General features: G+C 43.1%; 1 protein-coding gene across 1 annotated transcript in view; it reads left to right on the top strand.

Annotated features, from left to right (window-relative positions):
- Positions 1 to 22,616, top strand: part of PRKCH (protein kinase C eta) — a 476,631-nt gene that overhangs the window by 395,074 nt on the left and 58,941 nt on the right. The window contains exon 11 of the mRNA XM_053697294.1: positions 8,713 to 8,851. Coding sequence (XP_053553269.1) covers positions 8,713 to 8,851 — 139 coding nt within the window. The remainder of the gene's footprint in view (positions 1 to 8,712; positions 8,852 to 22,616) is intronic.

The raw sequence follows: 22,616 nt of genomic DNA, 5'->3' as shown, positions 1-22,616 counted from the left end.
TTAGTCCTTTTTTATAACAACGCCATGAAAGTTAAAGTTAACCCTTCTCCTCTTGGTCTCCTGCGTTAAACATAGCTCTTTTCTAAGTGAGCAAGCTGAGGTAGGCTCAGGAGCCTGCACGTGACTTGAGTAATATACGACAGCTGTAACGATATTTATACAATTTTATACATATGGTGCTCGCTCTTGAGCCTACCTCAGTATGCTCCCACGGAAAGGACCCCATGGAAAGGACTTGCGTTTTATCAATGAAGGTTTGTAAAGTTAAAACCTCCCAGACTGCAGGGGGCAGCAGGGGGAAGAGCTGTGCAAGCGAATGTGCAGTGTTTATTTCCAGCAACAGATGCTCCTCACTTTCCGCGGATTCAGGTAGCTTCTTCAACTTCAGTAAAAAAAGGGGGGTGCTCAAACGGCATTCAGCTTTTAGATCATTATAATGTCAGAGAGCGGAGGACATACACTTATATTATTTCCTTTTTCTCTTTATTATAAAAGGTTTATTGAATCTATTATGTGTCTTTAAGACAAATCCATCTTGTTTTTTTATTCTTTTATGACTGACTCTTTTAAAACTAGTCTGGGCTAACTACATTCCTGCAATAAAAAAATCATGTTTATGTGCATTTATTGTTGCTAATCTAGTATAAACTTCATAACCCTTTTTATTTATTGTTTTTTTAATTGTTAAGTTCCACAGTGATTAGAACATGGGACCCCCAGGTCTTTTTTTGGAATTTGGTTTGGTTACCAATAAATCTGTGATTTTAAAAGACTCCGTTACCCTTCTACACTCCTCTTGTGTATATTTGCAGACAGTAAACGGTATTCTCCAATAAATCCTAATTAATTTATTGTTATTTACTATACTTCATAACCCCAGTATACCATGCATGAGGGTATATAAAGGGCCTAACTAGACTTCAGCTCTTCACAGCCTAACTCAAGAATTGTACAGGTATACCCCGCTCATACAGCGGGTTAGGGACCGGAGCCCCGCTGTAAAGTGAAAACCGCCTTAAAGTGAAACAAGGCAGTTTTAGTTTTCTTTTCACTTGCCAGTGTGTTTAAAAACTTAAAAACATGTTTTAACTAACTTATATTAGGTGTACAATAGCACTAAGTTTAGTTTAACACTAGCACAGCACAGTATTAAATAAATACTGTACCTGTAAAATAGTGACAATCACTGTAGTACAATTTGCCAGAGACACAGATTGCGCTGTAATGCTGTAAACAGAGTGAACTAAGCATAACAAAATGGTGCCAGTCACTTTTCTTGCAATCTCACGAAGATTACAGCACTGTTTTAAAATCCTTGGAGGTTGAACTTCAGCTCCACAAAGCGCTGTATTAGCTAAGCGCTGTAAAGTGAGGTATACCTGTATTTAAAACACCCCCCTACCTGCAAGTTTATTCACACAGACCATTATAAATGTGCCCCTCTGACTAACTGAGGTAAATAGAATTGGACTAATTGTTTAGCCTGTTGTAATTCTGACCAGTCAGAACTGATTATCAGATTGTGGTTTGGCACACAGTATCATTATTCTTCAGTGTGTGACATATTGCCAAGGTGCAGTTTATGGTAGCAAATCTAATGAGGAAAAGAGAGCAAGTTTGACTTTTAGTGGCTTATGCCAGGGGCAGACATAGGCAAATACTGTGAGCCGGAGCTCCCAGAATCTTAGTTCTGGCTCCTAACCTTGCCAGCCTGGCTCCTAAAATAAAAGTGTGTACCTAGATTGAAATATTTTGTTGGGCTTTTACATTTTAAATTAATTTGTAGACCCCTGGCCTAGGGGGCATCTGCTGTGCAGTGTGAAAAAGAAACACTGAATTGTATGCATACCCCTAAAGCAGGCATGACATACCTAGGCACCAGAGGCAGCACCTCAAAAATCAGCATGATACTGCCAAGTGTGGTAGCGGTTCAATAGAGCCCTGTGTCTCCAGCTGCACAATTGTATAGAATCAGCAGAAATAGATAACATTGTGTCATTTCTGGCTTCTGGGCTGGGTGTTAGATTTATAACAAATTTTACAAACCTTGCAGTAACGTTATGAGCACTATAGCGTAGACAGAACTGTGTGCACATATTGTTATGTATGTAATTGATCACTGCTCCAAAAATTCTCTCAACAACTGTTACAGACCCACTTAGCACAATCCGACACATTTTTCAGTATCTCACATTACAAAGGGCTGCTCTTTCCATGCACCTTTATAATGAGTTCATCCAGGGATATTGCAGATCCTGTGCCGCTATATTTCCTGGCATACTTCTGATAACCATGGAAAATAGCTAAACCTTACATCCTATGTGCTACACACACTCCCATAGTGCAAATAACCCAGCAAACATGAAACAGCAGTTTAAGTAAAGTTGGGATTTCTCTGATGTAACAATCTAGGGAAAGAATGACTGGTGGAAGTCAGTTAGCGGGTGCTGTGTGGGAGACGTTCTTGGAATGCTGTTTGCAGACAGAGCAAGCTTTGTGCTGCTTATATGTGTCTGCCAAGGTCAGATCTGTAATCCAATCCCTGTCTGAGAGTGGGAGCTCTGGATTAAGGTCTGTAAGTATTGCCCAATATGCCAGTGACCACAGAAAACCAAGACTGCACTGTCACCCATTATTCAGGCTGATGAGAAATGTCACACGGATCACTGAGAGCCAGCCTGCCCTTTAGCTCCGAGTGGTGCGATTCCCAGGAATCTTTGTAAACGTGTTTATATGGAGCAGGGTGCACCACAAAAAAATAAAATGCTTTGGTCAGGAATGAGTTAAAGGAACATAATACTCATATGCTAAATCACTTGAAAGTGATGCAGCATAATTGTAAAAAGTTAACTAGAAAATATCACCTGAGCATCTCTATGTAAAAAAGAAAGATTTTTCCTGAATGTCCTCAGCTCACCAGTGTAAGTGCTCTGTAAACAGTTATACTTCAGCTGCTGTCCAGCTGCAAGTTGGAAAAAAAACATTAGCCAATCAGCACCAGCAGTGCTTAGGTAATGCTTTGCCTTTGTTGTTATCTTATGCGATTTCACTGAATACTCATGCGATTTCATAGAACTTAAACAGAATAGGAAAATAACAAGCCTGTGCCTACACATGCTGGAAGCACACTCCCTTGCAAGTCCTGGGACTAGCTTACTGATTGGCTGCTTAAAGTCTCTTTACAGTGGTGTGTGGATACTTGGAAAATTTTGAGGTAATATCAATCCTGGCCAGCAGGAGGAGGCAAAGAGCACCACAGCAAAGCTGTTAAATATCACTCCCCTACCCACAATCCCCCAGTCATTCTCTTTGCCTCTGTCAATGGAGGAGATTATATTCTGGTGTCTGAAGAAAATTGGATTTCTTTCGCTACAAGCAAGTTTTTTGAGTCTAGCCGTAGTCCACATTAATCCCTTCAGTAGGGTAGTGGTGGCTTTAAAGCAGTTAGGAACTTGTAAGGTGGGCCTTGCTGCGTTTTCCTAACCTATTTGCTGCCCTAATACAGAAAGCCAGAGTAGGTTTACTATGTTCTTTTTTTTTTCTACAGGTCTCTGTGAGGAGTGGCGTCCTCTCACACCGTGTAAGCTGTCGTCCTGCCTGACAGCTAGATTGCAGGTAAGTGCATTTTGTCTTCTAAGGACTGGAGGCTTGCACTTCTCAAATATATGACTGCAATAAATTTGGGACACATTAATCCTTTAGTAAGGATTTAAGGTTGGCAGGATGCAGGAACTGACGTGATAGGAGACTGTGGGGTTAATTTTTGTCACTGTGTGGAAGGATTACCCTATTTTTATCTTTATTCATCTGTGGCTCATTTTATTTCAAGGGAACTCTGTGTAAAATGAGGGCTCTTATTATTTGTCATGTTTGGCACTCTGTTGAATAAATGGCGCTTAAACTTTTTTTCTAGGGAGAGAGCGTTTTCCAGATGTAACGCTTCTGTTTTACGGCTGCTACAGCTGTATAGGGAACGTGTGCTTTTGTGTGTGGCGCAGTTCCCTTCAGCCGGTCATGTGACCCACTTCCGCTCTAGGCTCCAGTACCCTGTGGTTCCTCTCAATCTTCTGGAGGAGTTTATTTGCCTGCAGAATTTGCTGCCCAGGTATCTTCTGCAGTATCTGCGAAGGTTTTGTTCCTTATTGCAATCTCTTCTGCTCAAAGAGTCTTGGAACTCTCGGCTTTGCAATGTGATTCGCCTTATCTTATCTTTCATGCTGATAAGGCGGTTCTTCGTACTAAGTTTGGTTTTCTTCCAAAAGTCGTTTCAGATAGAAATATTAATTACCTAATCCTTCTCATAAGGAACATTTAGAACCTGGATGTTGTGCGTGCTTTAATATTTTATCTACAGGCGACTAAGGAGTTTCGCCAATCTTCTGCCCTTTTTGTTTGTTTTTCTGATAAACATAAAGGTCAGAAAGCTACTGCTACTTCTTTCTCTCTGGTTGAGAAGTATAATTTGTTTTGCTTATGAGACTGCTGGTCAGCAGCCTCCTGAGAGAATTACGGGTTATTCCATGAGGGCTGTCTCCTTTCTTGGGCTTTCAAAAATAAAGCTTCTGTGGAACAGATTTGCAAGGCTGCAGCTTTTTCCAAATTTTCCAAATTTGATACTTTTGCCTCGGCCGAAACTTTCTTTGGGAGAAAGGTTCTTCAAGCGGTGGTGCCTTCTGTTTAGGTCTGCCTGTCTTGTTATCCCTCCCTAGTCATCTGTGTCCTCTAGCTTGGGTATTAGTTCCCACTAGTAATTGATGACGTCGTGGACACACCATATCTTAGGAAAGAAAACAAAATGTATGCTTATCTGATAAATTTATTTCTTTCCGGATATGGTGAGTCTACGACCCCTCCCTTTAATTTAAGACAGTTACTTTTTGTCTAAACCTCAGGCACCTCTACACCATAGGTTATTCCTTTTTTCCATTCCCTTTTGGTCGAATTACTGGGGGTTATGGGTAGAGGAGTGACACTTAAAAGCTTTGCTGTGGTGCTCTTTGCCTCCTCCTGCTGGCCAGAAGTGAAATTCAAACTAGTAATTGATGACGCCGTGGTCTCACCATATCCGGAAAGAAATTTATCAGGTAAGCATACATTTTGTTTTTTTACACAGATGTTCAGGTGATATATTCTAGTCAGCTTTTTACAGCTATGCTGCATTACTTTAATGTACTTCAACATCTAGATATCATGCCCTTTAATTAGTACATTTAAACAATTGTCTTAAACTTTGGAATTATGAATTATTGTGACTGAAATAACATTTATAACTGGGCTTTTGCACACTTTTCACAAAACGTGCAATAAGTGCTGTTAAGCTAAATTTAAATTAGATGTCTAGCGGTATATCCTGCATGTAGCTTACAGTAGTTTAAATGAGATAGCTAGCGGTATATCCTGCATGTGGCTTACAGTAGTTTAAATGAGATAGCTAGCGGTATATCCTGCATGTGGCTTACAGTAGTTTAAATGAGATAGCTAGCGGTATATCCTACATGTGCCTTACAGTAGTTTAAATTAGATAGCTAGCGGTATATCCTGCATGTGGCTTACAGTAGTTTAAATTAGATAGCTAGCGGTATATCCTGCATGTGGCTTACAGTAGTTTAAATGAGATAGCTAGCAATATATCCTGCATGTGGCTTACAGTAGTTTAAATGAGATAGATAGCGGTATATCCTGCATGTGGCTTACAGTAGTTTAAATGAGATAGCTAGCGGTATATCCTGCATGTGGCTTACAGTAGTTTAAATGAGATAGATAGCGGTATATCCTGCATGTGGCTTACAGTAGTTTAAATGAGATAGCTAGCGGTATATCCTGCATGTGGCTTACAGTAGTTTAAATGAGATAGATAGCGGTATATCCTGCATGTGCCTTATCTAGTTTAAACTAGATAACTAGTGGTATTTCCTGCATGTGCCTTAAAGTAGTTTAAACTAGCTAGCTAGCGGTATTTCCTGCATGTGCCTTACAGTTGTTTAAACTAGATAGCTAGCGGTATATCCTACATGTGCCTTACAGTAGTTTAAACTAGATAGCTAGCGGTATATCCTACATGTGCCTTACAGAAAAAGAAAATGTGATGTCTGGACTCAGAGGATACACCTGATGCGCATTTTGCCGCTACACAGCTTTGTCAAAGGCATTCTATTAGTTTAAATTCGTTGTGAGGTTAATCCTCTTTTTTTTAGATAATAGCTCCTTATGCAGTACATTAGCGTGTTCATTTGTATTGATCTGTGAGGTGCCTTACTGCTGATCGTTATCTCTATTAGTAATTTGTGTATGCTGGTACTTAAAACTCCTGTCTTAATCTAAGTTTTAATACACACACTTGTCCATACACATTTTTAATCATTACAATTAAATGTTAAGTTTTATTTATCTCCATGTTGGTGGATTCCCCTGCCATTACCTTTGTACTTATTAATATACATTCTATGAGTGCTCTAGACTTGTATATCCTACATGTGCCTTACAGTAGTTTCAACTAGATAGCTAGCGGTATATCCTGCACGTGCCTTACAGTAGTTTCAACTAGATAGCTAGCGGTATATCCTGCATGTGCCTTACAGTAGTTTAAACTAGATAACTAGCGGCATATCCTGCATGTGCCTTACAGTAGTTTAAACTAGATAACTAGCGGTATATCCTGCATGTGCCTTACAGTAGTTTAAACTAGATAACTAGCGGTATATCCTGCCTGTGCCTTACAGTAGTTTAAACTAGATAACTAGCGGTATATCCTACATGTGCCTTACAGTAGCTTAAACTAGATAGCTAGCGGTATATCCTACATGTACTTTACAGTAGTTTAAATTAGATAGCTAGCGGTATATCTTACATGTGCCTTACAGTTGTTTAAACTAGATAGCTAGCGGTATATTCTACATGTGCCTTACTGTAGTTTAAACTAGATAGCTAGCGATATATCCTACATGTGCCTTACAGTAGTTTAAACTAGATAACTAGCGGTATATCCTGCATGTGCCTTACAGTCGTTTTAACTAGATAGCTAGCTGTATATCCTGCATGTGCCTTACAGTAGTTTAAACTAGATAGCTAGCGGTATATCCTGCATGTGCCTTACAGTAGTTTAAACTAGATAGCTAGCGGTATATCCTACATGTGCCTTACAGTAGTTTAAACTAGATAGCTAGCGGTATATCCTACATGTGCCTTACAGTAGTTTAAACTAGATAGCTAGCGGTATATCCTACATGTGCCTTACAGTAGTTTGAACTAGATAACTAGCGGTATATCCTGCATGTGCCTTACAGTGGTTTTAACTAGATAGCTAGCTGTATATCCTGCATGTGCCTTACAGTAGTTTAAACTAGATAGCTAGCGGTATATCCTACATGTGCCTTACAGTAGTTTAAACTAGATAGCTAGCGGTATATCCTACATGTGCCTTACAGTAGTTTAAACTAGATAGCTAGCGGTATATCCTACATGTGCCTTACAGTAGTTTGAACTAGATAGCTAGCGGTATATCCTGCATGTGCCTTACAGTAGTTTAAACTAGATAACTAGCAGTATATCCTGCACGTGCCTTACAGTAGTTTAAATTAGATAGATAGCGGTATATCCTACATGTGCCTTACAGTAGTTTAAATTAGATAGCTAGCGGTATATCCTACATGTGCCTTACAGTAGTTTAAATTAGATAGCTAGCGGTATATCCTACATGTGCCTTACAGTAGTTTAAATTAGATAGCTAGCGGTATTTCCTGCATGTGCCTTACAGTAGTTTGAACTAGATAGCTAGCGGTATATCCTGCATGTGCCTTACAGAAGTTTGAACTACATAACTAGCGGTATATCCTGCACGTGCCTTACAGTAGTTTATATTAGATTGATAGCGGTATATCCTGCACGTGCCTTACAGTAGTTTAAATTAGATTGATAGGGGTATATCCTACATGCGACTTACAGTAGTTTAAATTAGATAGATAGCAGTATATCCTACATGTGCCTTACAGTAGTTTAAATTAGATAGCTAGCGGTATATCCTACATGTGCCTTACAGTAGTTTAAACTAGATAGCTAGCGGTATATCCTACATGTGCCTTACAGTAGTTTAAATTAGATAGCTAGCGGTATATCCTGCATGTGCCTTACAGTAGTTTAAATTAGATAGCTAGCGGTATATCCTACATGTGCCTTACAGTAGTTTAAACTAGATAGCTAGAGGTATATCCTGCATGTGCCTTACAGTAGTTTCAAAAGTGCAAAACTATAATGCTCTGATTTAACCATTAAAAAGGTCCTGAGGAGAACACTGCCATGCAAAAATGATTAAACACATAGTTGCAGTCAATTTCAGAGCTGCAATGCACTATTGAGGTATATGTGTGTAGCCGCCCTAGTGGTGCATTGCTACCCCCCCCCCCCCAAGCCTACCTATATATGCCTTTCAATAAGCAATACAAAAAAAAGATACTTTTGATAACAGAGTAAATTAAAAATTCTCATGAAATATTACAGGAGAGGACACATATTTTGGAATGGCCTCTTTTTGATGAACTGATGAAAAACTGATCACAATATCCCTTTAAATATAAATAATGCTGGCACTTCCCTACTTGCAGTAGTGTTGGTGTCTCTCTCAGACAAAACCCAAGCAAGATGTGTTTTATTGAGATTTTACTTTATATAGCATGCCCCTGGGTTTCATATGTAATCATTTGCGTTTTTCTTTTCTAGGGATCTAAAGCTAGACAATGTGCTATTGGACCATGAAGGGCACTGCAAGCTAGCGGACTTTGGCATGTGCAAAGAGGGAATCCGTGAGGGCTGCACGACATCTACTTTCTGCGGTACCCCTGATTACATCGCACCAGAGGTACAGTTAATATTCACTGTGATAGGTTCATGATACATGTGAAAGGGCCATTACAGCTGAATAATCAAATGCATAATAATAACATAATGCCATAACACTTACCTTGAATTTCAGATGTGTTGTAGATTTTATTTCCATCTTAATGGGAGGAGAGTCCACAGCTTTATTCATTACTTGTGGGAATTAGGAACCTGGCCACCAGGAGGAGGCAAGGACACCCCAGCCAAAAGCTTAAATACCTTCCCCACTCCCCTCATCCCCCAGTCATTCTTTGCCTTTCATCACAGGAGGTTGGCAGAGAAGTGTCGGAAGATTCGGAGTAGTCTCTTATGGAGGGTCATAATAATTTGCATACAAAGAGAGAAGCGCTCTACCAGGAACGAACAACAGCTCAGTGGCTTGTTCTATGGCGATTTACCACCCGGAAGCAGCCTCTTTTAGACCAGTGTGCTTTTCACAGAAGAAAACTTTCCTGAAGTATATCAGTCTGATCCCGCCAAGTAAGGTCAGTCCAGCCCCGAAATACCAGGCAATTCTCCTCTGAACAAGGAACATGACAACCCCAGACGATCGTTTCGGCCTCCTATGGGCCTCGTCAGTGAGGTGCAGCCACATTCCTCTAAGCACACTGGGCAAGGAGTCCACGTCTGGTTTCCCCCATCACCCATAGGGAGACTTCCCCAGGGTCATAATAATTTGCATACAAAGAGAGAAGCGCTCTACCAGGAACGAACAACAGCTCAGTGGCTTGTTCTATGGCGATTTACCACCCGGAAGCAGCCTCTTTTAGACCAGTGTGCTTTTCACAGAAGAAAACTTTCCTGAAGTATATCAGTCTGATCCCGCCAAGTAAAGTCAGTCCAGCCCCGAAATACCAGGCAATTCTCCTCTGAACAAGGAACATGACAACCCCAGACGATCGTTTCGGCCTCCTATGGGCCTCGTCAGTGAGGTGCAGCCACATTCCTCTAAGCACACTGGGCAAGGAGTCCACGTCTGGTTTCCCCCATCACCCATAGGGAGACTTCCCCAGGGTCATAATAATTTGCATACAAAGAGAGAAGCGCTCTACCAGGAACGAACAACAGCTCAGTGGCTTGTTCTATGGCGATTTACCACCCGGAAGCAGCCTCTTTTAGACCAGTGTGCTTTTCACAGAAGAAAACTTTCCTGAAGTATATCAGTCTGATCCCGTTGTTCTATGGCGATTTACCACCCGGAAGCAGCCTCTTTTAGACCAGTGTGCTTTTCACAGAAGAAAACTTTCCTGAAGTATATCAGTCTGACCCTGGGGAAGTCTCCCTATGGGTGATGGGGGAAACCAGACGTGGACTCCTTGCCCAGTGTGCTTAGAGGAATGTGGCTGCACCTCACTGACGAGGCCCATAGGAGGCCGAAACGATCGTCTGGGGTTGTCATGTTCCTTGTTCAGAGGAGAATTGCCTGGTATTTCGGGGCTGGACTGACCTTACTTGGCGGGATCAGACTGATATACTTCAGGAAAGTTTTCTTCTGTGAAAAGCACACTGGTCTAAAAGAGGCTGCTTCCGGGTGGTAAATCGCCATAGAACAAGCCACTGAGCTGTTGTTCGTTCCTGGTAGAGCGCTTCTCTCTTTGTATGCAAATTATTATGACCCTGGGGAAGTCTCCCTATGGGTGATGGGGGAAACCAGACGTGGACTCCTTGCCCAGTGTGCTTAGAGGAATGTGGCTGCACCTCACTGACGAGGCCCATAGGAGGCCGAAACGATCGTCTGGGGTTGTCATGTTCCTTGTTCAGAGGAGAATTGCCTGGTATTTCGGGGCTGGACTGACCTTACTTGGCGGGATCAGACTGATATACTTCAGGAAAGTTTTCTTCTGTGAAAAGCACACTGGTCTAAAAGAGGCTGCTTCCGGGTGGTAAATCGCCATAGAACAAGCCACTGAGCTGTTGTTCGTTCCTAGTAGAGCGCTTCTCTCTTTGTATGCAAATTATTATGACCCTGGGGAAGTCTCCCTATGGGTGATGGGGGAAACCAGACGTGGACTCCTTGCCCAGTGTGCTTAGAGGAATGTGGCTGCACCTCACTGACGAGGCCCATAGGAGGCCGAAACGATTGTCTGGGGTTGTCATATTCCTTGTTCAGAGGAGAATTGCCTGGTATTTCGGGGCTGGACTGACCTTACTTGGCGGGATCAGACTGATATACTTCAGGAAAGTTTTCTTCTGTGAAAAGCACACTGGTCTAAAAGAGGCTGCTTCCGGGTGGTAAATCGCCATAGAACAAGCCACTGAGCTGTTGTTCGTTCCTGGTAGAGCGCTTCTCTCTTTGTATGCAAATTATTATGACCCTGGGGAAGTCTCCCTATGGGTGATGGGGGAAACCAGACGTGGACTCCTTGCCCAGTGTGCTTAGAGGAATGTGGCTGCACCTCACTGACGAGGCCCATAGGAGGCCGAAACGATCGTCTGGGGTTGTCATGTTCCTTGTTCAGAGGAGAATTGCCTGGTATTTCGGGGCTGGACTGACCTTACTTGGCGGGATCAGACTGATATACTTCAGGAAAGTTTTCTTCTGTGAAAAGCACACTGGTCTAAAAGAGGCTGCTTCCGGGTGGTAAATCGCCATAGAACAAGCCACTGAGCTGTTGTTCGTTCCTGGTAGAGCGCTTCTCTCTTTGTATGCAAATTATTATGACCCTGGGGAAGTCTCCCTATGGGTGATGGGGGAAACCAGACGTGGACTCCTTGCCCAGTGTGCTTAGAGGAATGTGGCTGCACCTCACTGACGAGGCCCATAGGAGGCCGAAACGATCGTCTGGGGTTGTCATGTTCCTTGTTCAGAGGAGAATTGCCTGGTATTTCGGGGCTGGACTGACCTTACTTGGCGGGATCAGACTGATATACTTCAGGAAAGTTTTCTTCTGTGAAAAGCACACTGGTCTAAAAGAGGCTGCTTCCGGGTGGTAAATCGCCATAGAACAAGCCACTGAGCTGTTGTTCGTTCCTGGTAGAGCGCTTCTCTCTTTGTATGCAAATTATTATGACCCTGGGGAAGTCTCCCTATGGGTGATGGGGGAAACCAGACGTGGACTCCTTGCCCAGTGTGCTTAGAGGAATGTGGCTGCACCTCACTGACGAGGCCCATAGGAGGCCGAAACGATCGTCTGGGGTTGTCATGTTCCTTGTTCAGAGGAGAATTGCCTGGTATTTCGGGGCTGGACTGACCTTACTTGGCGGGATCAGACTGATATACTTCAGGAAAGTTTTCTTCTGTGAAAAGCACACTGGTCTAAAAGAGGCTGCTTCCGGGTGGTAAATCGCCATAGAACAAGCCACTGAGCTGTTGTTCGTTCCTGGTAGAGCGCTTCTCTCTTTGTATGCAAACTCTTATGGAGGGTAGTACTCTTCGGAATATAACTGGAGTTTTAAGTAGTCCTGTCAGCCTCTCAGTGAGAGCATGGATAAAAGCATGGATAAAAAGTTAGAGTCTGGAGATGCAGGGAGAGTCTTTCTGCAAAACCATCCCGACTCAGATTAACAGCTCCATAAGAAATCAGCGTTGATGAGTTTCACTGCCTGCTTTCTGCTCTCAAGTCCATGACAGGAGCGATGCTACTACCCTGTCACACTTGAAAGGCTGTGTTCCTGTTCCACGGCATAGATTCTGGTAAGATCGTTTCATTTATACACATATGATAACGCAAGGGTTTGTTAGTTTTGTGTAGGCCCCAGCAACATCGAGTGAGGTGGGCGAGCCTATTTACAAGCAGCAAGCAACTTCTCCTGAGGTCCTGATAGTCTTCTGAGGGACTAATTGAAGCTTTTAACCCCATATTATCGCTTCCTAAGGGCAGGTAGGGCCACAGCAGAACCGGTTTTAGACAATTATCAATCCGTTTTTTTTAATTTGGGGGTATATTGCTTTTTTACTTGTGGTGCAATCCTTCTAAAGCTTAGTGGGTACACTGTTAAAATTTCGGAATTTTTTAACCAATTTTAACCTGTTTTGCAGTTTGTGTATGCCTTTTTTTCTCTTAAAGGTACAGTACCGTTTGCAAATTGTGTTTTTTTCATTAAATAAAGTGTTTTCCAAGCTTGCTTGCTTCATTACTAGCCTGTTAAACATGTCTGACACTGAGGAAACTCATTGTTCAATTTGTTTAGAAGCCATTGTGGAACCCCCTCTAAGAATGTGTCCCAATTGTACTGATATGTCTATAAATGGCAAACAGCATATTTTGACTTATAAGAATTTGGCATTAAATGATTCTCAGACAGAAGGTTTCGCCATCTAGTTTTCCCCAAGTGTCACAACCAGTTACGCCCGCACAAGCGACGCCAAGTACTTCTAGTGCGTCTAATTCTTTCACCTTGCAAGATATGGCTTCAGTTATGAAGATTACCCTAAACTGCCAGGGTTGCAAGGGAAGCGCAGTAGCTCTGGGTTAAGAACAAATGCTGAGCCTTCTGACGCTTTAGTAGCCGTATCCGATATTCCCTCACAATGTTCTGAGGTAGGGATGAGGGATTTGCTGTCTGAGGGAGAGATTTCTGATTCAGGAAAGATGTTCCCTCAGACAGATTCAGATATGACGGCATTTCAATTTAAGCTAGAGCACCTCCGTTTATTGCTCAGGGAGGTTTTAGCTACTCTGGATGATTGTGACCCTATTGTCGTTCCAGAGAAATTGTGTAAAATGGACAAATATTTAGAGGTTCCTGTTTACACTGATGTTTTTCCGGTCCCTAAGAGGATTTCGGACATTGTTACTAAGGAGTGGGATAGACCAGGTATTCCGTTCGCTCCCCCTCCTGTTTTTAAGAAAATGTTTCCCATTTCTGACACCATAAAGGACTCATGGCAGACGGTCCCTAAGGTGGAGGGAGCTAATTCTACTCTGGATAAGCGTACAACTATACCTATTGAAGACAGTTGTGCTTTAATTGATCCTATGGATAAAAAGTTAGAGGGTCTCCTAAAGAAAATTTTTGTTCATCAGGGTTTTCTTCTTCAACCTATAGCATGCATTGTTCCGGTAACCACTGCAGCTGCTTTTTGGTTTGAGGCTCTAGAAGAGGCTCTTCAGATGGAGACCCCACTAGATGATATTTTGGACAGAATTAAGGCCCTTAAGTTGGCTAATTCTTTTATTACAGACGCCGCTTTTCATCTTGCTAAGTTAGCGGCAAAGAATTCAGGTTTTGCCATTTTAGCTCGAAGAGCGTTATGGCTTAAGTCCTGGTCAGCTGATGTGTCATCTAAATCTAAGATTTTGACCATCCCTTTCAAAGGTAAGACCCTATTCGGGCCTGCACTGAAAGAGATCATTTCAGACATCACTGGAAGGAAGGGTCATGCCCTCCCTCAAGATAAGTCAAATAAGACAAGGACCAAACAAAATAATTTTTGTTCCTTTCGAAACTTCAAGGGTGGTCCCACTTCCTCTTCCCCTGCTGCAAAGCAAGAGGGGAACTTTGCTCAATCCAAGCCAACCTGGAGACCTAACCAGGCTTGGAACAAGGGTAAACAGGCCAAAAAGCCTGTTGCTGCCACTAAGACAGCATGAAGGGGTAGCCCCCGATCCGGGACCGGATCAAGTAGGGGGCAGACTTTCTCTCTTTGCTCAGGCCTGGGCAAGAGACGTTCAGGACTCCTGGGCCATAGAAATTGTAACCCAGGGGTATCTCCTAGATTTCAAAGATTCTCCTCCAAGGGGGAGATTCCATCTTTCTCAATTGTCTGTAAACCAGACAAAAAGAGAGGCGTTCTTACGCTGTGTAGAAGACCTTTTTACCATGGGAGTGATCTGCCCAGTTCCGAAAACAACCTTCAGACCAATTCTAGATCTCAAGATCCTAAACCAATTCCTAAGAGTTCCACCCTTGAAGATGGAGACCATTCGGACTATTTTACCAATGATCCAGGAGGGTCAATATATGACTACCGTGGATCTAAAGGATGCGTATCTACACATTCCTATCCACAAAGATCATCACCAGTTCCTCAGGTTTGCCTTTCTGGACAGGCATTACCAGTTTGTGGCTCTTCCCTTCGGGTTGGCCACGGCGCCAAGAATCTTCACAAAGGTACTAGGGTCCCTTCTGGCGGTCCTAAGGCAGAGGGGCATAGCAGTGGCGCCTTATCTAGACGACATCTTAATTCAAGCGTCAACTTTCCAACTTGCCAAGTCTCACACGGACTTAGTGTTGGCCTTTCTAAGATCTCATGGGTGGAAGGTGAACGTGAAAAAGAGTTCTCTTATTCCTCTCACAAGAGTTCCATTCCTGGGAACTCTGATAGATTCGGTGGACATGAAAATATTTCTGACGGAGGTCAGGAAATCAAAGATTTTAACCACCTGCTGAGCTCTTCATTCCATTCCTCGGCCGTCAGTGGCTCAGTGTATGGAGGTAATCAGACTTATGGTAGCGGCAATGGACATAGTTCTGTTTGCTCGCTTGCATCTCAGACCACTGCAACTATGCATGCTCAAACAGTGGAATGGGGATTATGCAGATTTATCTCCTCAGATAAATCTGGATCAAGAGACCAGAGACTCTCTTCTTTGGTGGTTGTCACAGGATCACCTGCCCAGGGGAATGTGTGGGTTATTGTGACGACGGACGCCAGCCTACTGGGCTGGGGTGCAGTCTGGAATTCCCTGAAAGCACAGGGTTTGTGGACTCGGGAGGAGGCCCTCCTACCGATGAATATTCTGGTATTAAGAGCGATATTCAATGCTCTTCAGGCGTGGCCTCAGCTGGCTTCGGCAGGATTCATCAGGGTTCAGTCGGACAACATCACGACTGTAGCTTATATCAATCATCAGGGGGGAACAAGGAGTTCCTTGGCGATGATAGAAGTTTCCAGGATAATCCGATGGACAGAGGCTCACTCTTGCCATCTATCAGCGATCTATATCCCAGGGGTGGAGAACTGGGAGGCAGATTTTCTAAGTCATCAGACTTTTCATCCGGGGGAGTGGGAGCTCCATCCGGAAGTGTTTGCTCAACTGGTTCATATATGGGGCAGACCAGAATTGGATCTGATGGCATCTCGTCAGAACGCTAAACCTCCTCGTTACGGATCCAGGTCAAGGGATCCTCAGACAGTACTGATAGATTCTCTAGCAGTACCCTGGTCATTCAACCTGGCTTATGTGTTTCCACCATTCCCTCTCCTTCCGCGTCTGATTGCCAGAATCAAAAAGGAGAGAGCTTCAGTGATTTTGATAGCGCCTGCGTGGCCACGCAGGACTTGGTATGCAGACCTGGTGGATATGTCATCTCTGCCACCATGGACTCTGCCACTGAGACTGGACCTTTTGATTCAAGGTCCATTCAAGCATCCAAATCTAATTTCTCTGCAACTGACTGCTTGGAGATTGAATGCTTGATTTTATCAAAGCAGGGTTTCTCTGAGTCGGTCATAGATACCTTGATTCAGGCTCGAAAGCCTGTCACCAGGAAGATCTATCATAAGATATGGCGTAAATATCTTTTTTGGTGCGAATCCAAAGGCTACTCATGGAGTAAGATCAGGATTCCTAGGATTTTGTCTTTTCTCCAAGAAGGATTGGAGAAAGGATTGTCCGCTAGTTCCTTAAAGGGACAGATATCTGCTTTGTCTATTCTGTTGCACAAGCGTCTGGCAGATGTCCCAGACGTTCAGGTTTTTTGTCAGACTTTAGTTAGAATTAAGCCTGTGTTTAAACCTGTTGCTCCGCCATGGAGTCTAAATTTAGTTCTTAAAGTTCTTCAGGGGGTTCCGTTTGAACCCATGCATTCCATAGATATTAAGCTTCTATCTTGGAAAGTTCTGTTTCTAGTTGCTATCTCTTCTCTTCGAAGAGTTTCTGAACTATCTGCATTACAATGTGACTCGCCTTATCTTGTTTTCCATGCTGATAAGGTGGTTTTGCGTACCAAACCTGGGTTCCTCCCTAAGGTGGTTTCTAACAGGAATATCAATCAGGAAAATTCTCTGTGTCCTAATCCTTCTTCTAAGAAGGAATGTCTGTTGCACAACTTGGACGTGGTTCGTGCCTTTAAATTTTTTTTTGCAGGCAACCAAAGATTTTCACCAATCATCTTCTTTGTTTGTTGTCTATGCTGGAAAGCGTAGAGGTCAAAAGGCTACGGCTACCTCTCTTTCCTTTTGGCTGAAAAGCATCATCCGTTTGGCTTATGAGACTGCTGGACAGCAGCCTCCTGAAAAAATTACAGTTCACTCCACTAGAGCGGTGGCTTCCACATGGGCTTTTAAAAATTATGCTTCTGTTGAACAGATTTGTAAGGCTGCGACTTGGTCTTCGCTTCATACCTTTTCCAAATTTTACAAATTTGATACTTTTGCTTCTTCGGAGGCTATTTTTGGGAGAAAGGTTTTGCAAGCAGTGGTGCCTTCCGTTTAGGTTCCTGTCTTGTCCCTCCCTTCATCTGTGTCCTAAAGCTTTGGTATTGGTATCCCACAAGTTAGGATGAATCCGTGGACTCGGTACATCTTGCAAAAGAAAACAAAATTTATGCTTACCTGATAAATTTCTTTCTTTTGCGATGTACCGAGTCCACGGCCCGCCCTGTCTATTCAAGACAGATAGTATTTTTTATGTAAACTTCAGTCACCTCTGCACCTTATAGTTTCTCCTTTTCTTCCTTGGCCTTCGGTCGAATGACTGTGGGGTGGAGTTAAGGGGGGAGCTATATAGACAGCTCTGCTGTGGTGCTCTCTTTGCTACTTCCTGTCAGGAAGGACAATATCCCACAGGTTAGGATGAATCCGTGGACTCGGTACATCGCAAAAGAAAGAAATTTATCAGGTAAGCATAAATTTTGTTTTATTGGGGGTTTTAATTGTTTTTAAGCCCGTTTTCAAGAAAGTTGTTTAAAAAAAATTGTTTTTTTGTCAGCTGTAGCACCGCCCCTTTTAGGGAGGTTCTGATTCTTTGATGTCAGAGCTTTTTTTGGCTCTTTTCTTTATTTCCTGTAGAGTGAGGTGCGCACATTTCAGATGGCTCTGCTGTTTAAAAGGCTTCTTGCTGTTTTTGCTTCTCTGGAATCCGGATTGTAAACAGGATAGTTTTTTTCCTCAGTTTGCTGCGGGTTGCAGGACAGGTAGGGCACATCAGTAATTCTCAGTTCGCTCTCCTGCCAAGAGTCATTGCTCAGATCAAGCAGGAGAGGGCGTCGGTGATTCTCATAGCGCTGGCGTGGCCTGGCAGGATCTGGTATGCAGATCTAGTGGAAATGTCGTCTCTACCTCTGTGGAGACTTCCTCTGAGGAAGGACCTTCTACTTCAGGGTCCTTTTCTTCATCCAAATCTTGTTTCTCTGAAGCTGACTGCTTGGAGATTGAACACTTGATTTTATCTAAGCGTTGGTTTTCAGACTCGTAAACCTGTGACAAGAAAGATTTACTATAAGATATGGCGTAAATATCTGTATTGGTGTGAATCCAGAGGCTACTCTTGGAGTAGAGTCAGGATTCCTAGGATTGTCTTTTCTCCAGGAGGGTTTGGAGAAGGGTTTGTCAGCTAGTACTTTGAAAGGTCATATTTCTGTGTTGTCTCTATTTTATTGCATAAGCGTTTGGCGGATGCGCCAAAAGTGCAATCCTTTTGTCAGGCCTTGGTTAGGATCAGGCCTGTGTTTAAGTCTGTTACTCCTCCCTGGAGTCTTAACCTTGTTCTTAGAGTTTTACAGCGGGCTCCGTTTGAACCTAAGCAATTCTTAGATATTAAGATGTTATCTTGGAAGGTTTTGTTTCTTGTTGCTATTTCTTCTGCTTGGAGAGTTTCGGAAGGTGGTTCTACGTACTAAATTAGGTTTCCTATCTAAGGTTGTTTCAAACAAGAATATTTATCAGGAGATCGTGGTTCCTTCTTTGTGTCCTAATACTTCTTCTCCTAAGGAGCGTCTGTTGCACAACCTAGATGTTGTGCATGCTTTTGAAGTATTATCTTCAGGCGACTAAAGACTTTCGTCAGTCTTCTGCTTTGTTTGTTTTTCTGGGAAGCGCAAGGGTCAGAAAGCTACGTCTTCTTCTCTTTCTCTTTGGCTGAGTAGTATTTCGTTTGACCTATGAGACTGCTGGACAGCAACCTCCTGAGAGAATCACTGCTCATTCCACGAGAGCTGTTTCTTCTTCCTGGGCAGTGGTGCCTTCTGTTTAGGTCTACCTGTCTTGTCACTCCCTTATTATCTGTGTCCTCTAACTTGGGTATTGATTCCCACTAGTAATTGATGATTCTGTGGACTTATATCTTAGGAAAGAAAACATAATTTATGCTTACCTGATAAATTTATTTATTTCCGTATATGATGAGTCCACGGCCCACCCTTTATTTGAAGACAATTATTTTTTCTACAACCTCAGGCACCTCTACACTTTTGTATTATCTTCTTTTCTCTTGCAAGGTGTATCCAGTCCACGGATTCATCCTTTACTTGTGGGATATTCTCATTCCCTACAGGAAGTAGCAAAGAGAGCACACAGCAAAGCTGTCCATATAGCTCCCCCTCTAGCTCCACCCCCCAGTCATTCTCTTTGCTGGCTCTAAGCACTAGGGTCTCTCTCGGGAGTGTAAAGTGAATGTGGTGTTAGAATTGTAGTTTTATTATCTTCAATCAAAAGTTTGTTATTTTTAATGGTACCGGTTTGTACTATTTACTCTCTAGCAGAAAAGTGATGAAGATTTCTGCTGAGAGGAAAATGATTTTAGCATGTTGTAACTAAAATCCACTGCTGTTCCCACACAGGACTGAGGAGTACCAGAAAACTTCAGTTGTGGGGAACAGTTTGCAGGGTGATCTGCAATAAGGTATGTTCAGTCATTTATTTCTAGACAAGACTGAGATAATGCTAGAAGAGACTGACAATATCCCCATGAGGGCAGTGGCGTCACTAGGGGGGGGGCGGGGGGGCGGGCCGCACCCGGGTGACACCCTCCAGGGGGTGACACCAAAAAAAAAATTTTTTTTTTTTTTTTTTAATTTTATTGAAATTCAAAGAAATACAATGTTGAGATGCATAGATTTTTTTTTTTTTTTGCCCCTTGAGCCAGTGCTGCAATTTCAACAAATAGTTTTCCCGGCTGCTTTTGCTTGTTTGTATTTGCTTCTCCCCTGCCCAATTTCGCTATGAATGTTGTGGGCATGCCGTGGGGCTTGCAAAGTTGCGCTGCTAGCCTAAACCTGCCTGCCTATCTGTGCTCACTGCTCAGTGACATGTGGAGCAGTGGAGTCACTCACTGCTGTGCTGTCTCTCTAAACGGGAACTGGCAAATCATGAGGGGATGCCTGGCACCTGACTGCATGACTGTTTGACACTGTCTTTAAAATGAAGGAGCCACGTATGATGCCCACCAGACCATTATGGTTACGGTACACTAAGTGCACACTGAACAGGTAGGAGGGCGGGCAGGGGGTCTGGGGGTGGGCAGAGTGCAGAGGTGATTGGCCATAAGAAGCGGTAGGCACGCGGCCCGGGGCTGTGCACTGACAGGCTTGGAACAGAGTCAGAGAGCAGAATTTTCATAGTTTGCACCTAAAGCTTTTCTTTAGTGATTTATTTTTAGAGTGCTCTGTTTATCTTTCATTTGATGCTCTGCTGAGCCAGGGAGCAGCTCTAGGCATGCACTTTATAATTAATGCAGTGCAGTTTCCATATTTTGTAAGTGTGTGTCTGAGTTTTTGTGTGTGTGTGTCTCAGTGTTTTTGTGTGTGTGTCTGAGTGTGTTTCCGAGTGTTTGTGTGTGCATCTGAGTATGTTTTAAGTGTGTCTGAGTGTTTGTATGTGTGTTTGCCTGTGTTTTTGTGTGTGTCTGCTTTCTGGGGGGGTGACACCATAACTTACCGCACCGGGTGACACCAACCCTAGTGACGCCACTGCATGAGGGGAGGGTAAGCTATGTTCACAGACTTAGTAAGGAATTGAATGCTTACATAATAGGGCTAATATACTGGTTGACACTTATTCAGGGCAATCGATTGTTTGGCTAAGGAAAAATCGTTTTGCAAGACACTTTGAAAGCCCTTTTTGTTTTTTTTCTGGGGTTATTACCACATGGCTGTTTTTTAGTCACTTAGGAGTGATTTACTAGGCCTCACAGCTCTGGAGTAGAGTGGGAGGGGCCTAATTTCGCGCCTCAGATGCGCACTTAGAATTGCAGATAAGTTCATGCTGTTCCACATGGAGGGTCCTGCTGATGTTTGAGGGCCTAAAATAAGCTATATTCCCCCAAAGCTGATCCCTAAGGGAAGGTAGGGCCACAGCAAGGCTGTGGCAAGGTGCTGTAGTGATTTAACCAGGTGTTGGCTTTAGGCTGCTCCGGTTTGGGCATTAAGGGGTTAATCGTTTTGAAACTTGGGGTGCAATCTTATTAAGGCTTTATCTACATACTGGGAAAATTTCAGAAAGATTGCTGCATTTTTCACCGTTTTGTAAAATTGTGTGCTCTTTTTATCTCTTAAAGGCACAGTAACGTTTTTTTCAAATTGTGTTTTTTATTTGATTAAAGTGATTCCAAGCCTGTTTGTGTACTCTACTAGTCTGTTGGAACCCCCTCTCAGAATGTATCCCACTTGTACTGATATGTCTATACATTTTAAAGATCATATTGTTGCACTTAAGAATGTGGCCCAAGATGATTCTCAGACTGAAGGTAACGAGGGTAGCCCGTCTGCCTCTCCCCAAGTGTCACAACCAGTTACGCCCGCGCAAGCGACGCCTAGTACCTCTAGTGCGTCTAACCCTTTTACATTACAAGACTTAGCGGCAGTCATGGATAATTCTCTTACAGCCTTCTTATCTAAACTGCCCGTGTTACCTGCAAAGCGTGATAGCTCCGTTTTAAGAACAGATTATGAGCATTCTGACGCTTTGGTAGCCGTATCTGATATACCCTCACAACGCTCTGAAGTGGGAGAGAGGGAATTGATGTCTGTGGGAGAAGTCTCTGATTCAGGAAGGGTTCCTCCCCAGACAGATTCAGATACAGTGGCTTTTACATTTAAACTAGAACACCTCCGTGTTTTACTTAGGGAGGTATTAGCTACTCTGGATGACTGTGACCCTTTGGTGATCTCAGAGAAATTGTGTAAAATGGACAAGTACCTAGAGGGTCCCTGTTTACACGGATGCGTTTCCGGTCCCTAAGAGGTTTGCGGATATCGTTACTAGGGAGTGGGATAGGCCAGGTGTCCCTTTTGTCCCCCCTCCTGTTTTGAATAAAATGTTCTCCATATCTGACCCCATGCGGGACTCGTGGCAGACAGTCCCTAAGGTGGAGGGGGCTGTTTCTACACTAGCTAAACGCACAACCATACCAATTGAAGACAGTTGTGCTTTTAAAGACCCTATGGATAAAAAGTTAGAGGGTTTACTTAAGAACATTTTTGTTTAACAAGGTTTTCTTCTCCAACCTATTGCCTGCATTATTCCTGTAACTACTGCAGCTGCTTTCTGGTTTGAGGCTCATATGAGGAAATTATGGATAGAATTAAGGCTCTAAAGCTAGCTAATTCTTTTATCACTGACGCCGCTTTCCAAATAGCTAAGTTAGCGGGGAAAAAATCAGGTTTTGCCATTTTGGCGAGCAGGGCGCTATGGCTAAAGTCCTGGTCGGCCGATGTTTCGTCTAAATCCAAGCTTTTGAACATTCCTTTAAAAGGGAAGACCCTATTCGGGCCTGAATTGAAAGAGATTATTTCAGATATCACCGGGGGAAAAGGCCATGCTCTCCCTCAGGACAAAGCCTTTAAAACAAAGAACAAAGCTA

The sequence above is a fragment of the Bombina bombina genome, chromosome 1 (genome assembly GCF_027579735.1).
Source record: "Bombina bombina isolate aBomBom1 chromosome 1, aBomBom1.pri, whole genome shotgun sequence".
NCBI classification, from domain to species: Eukaryota; Metazoa; Chordata; class Amphibia; order Anura; family Bombinatoridae; genus Bombina; species Bombina bombina.
This window is presented reverse-complemented; position numbering and strand designations above follow the sequence as displayed.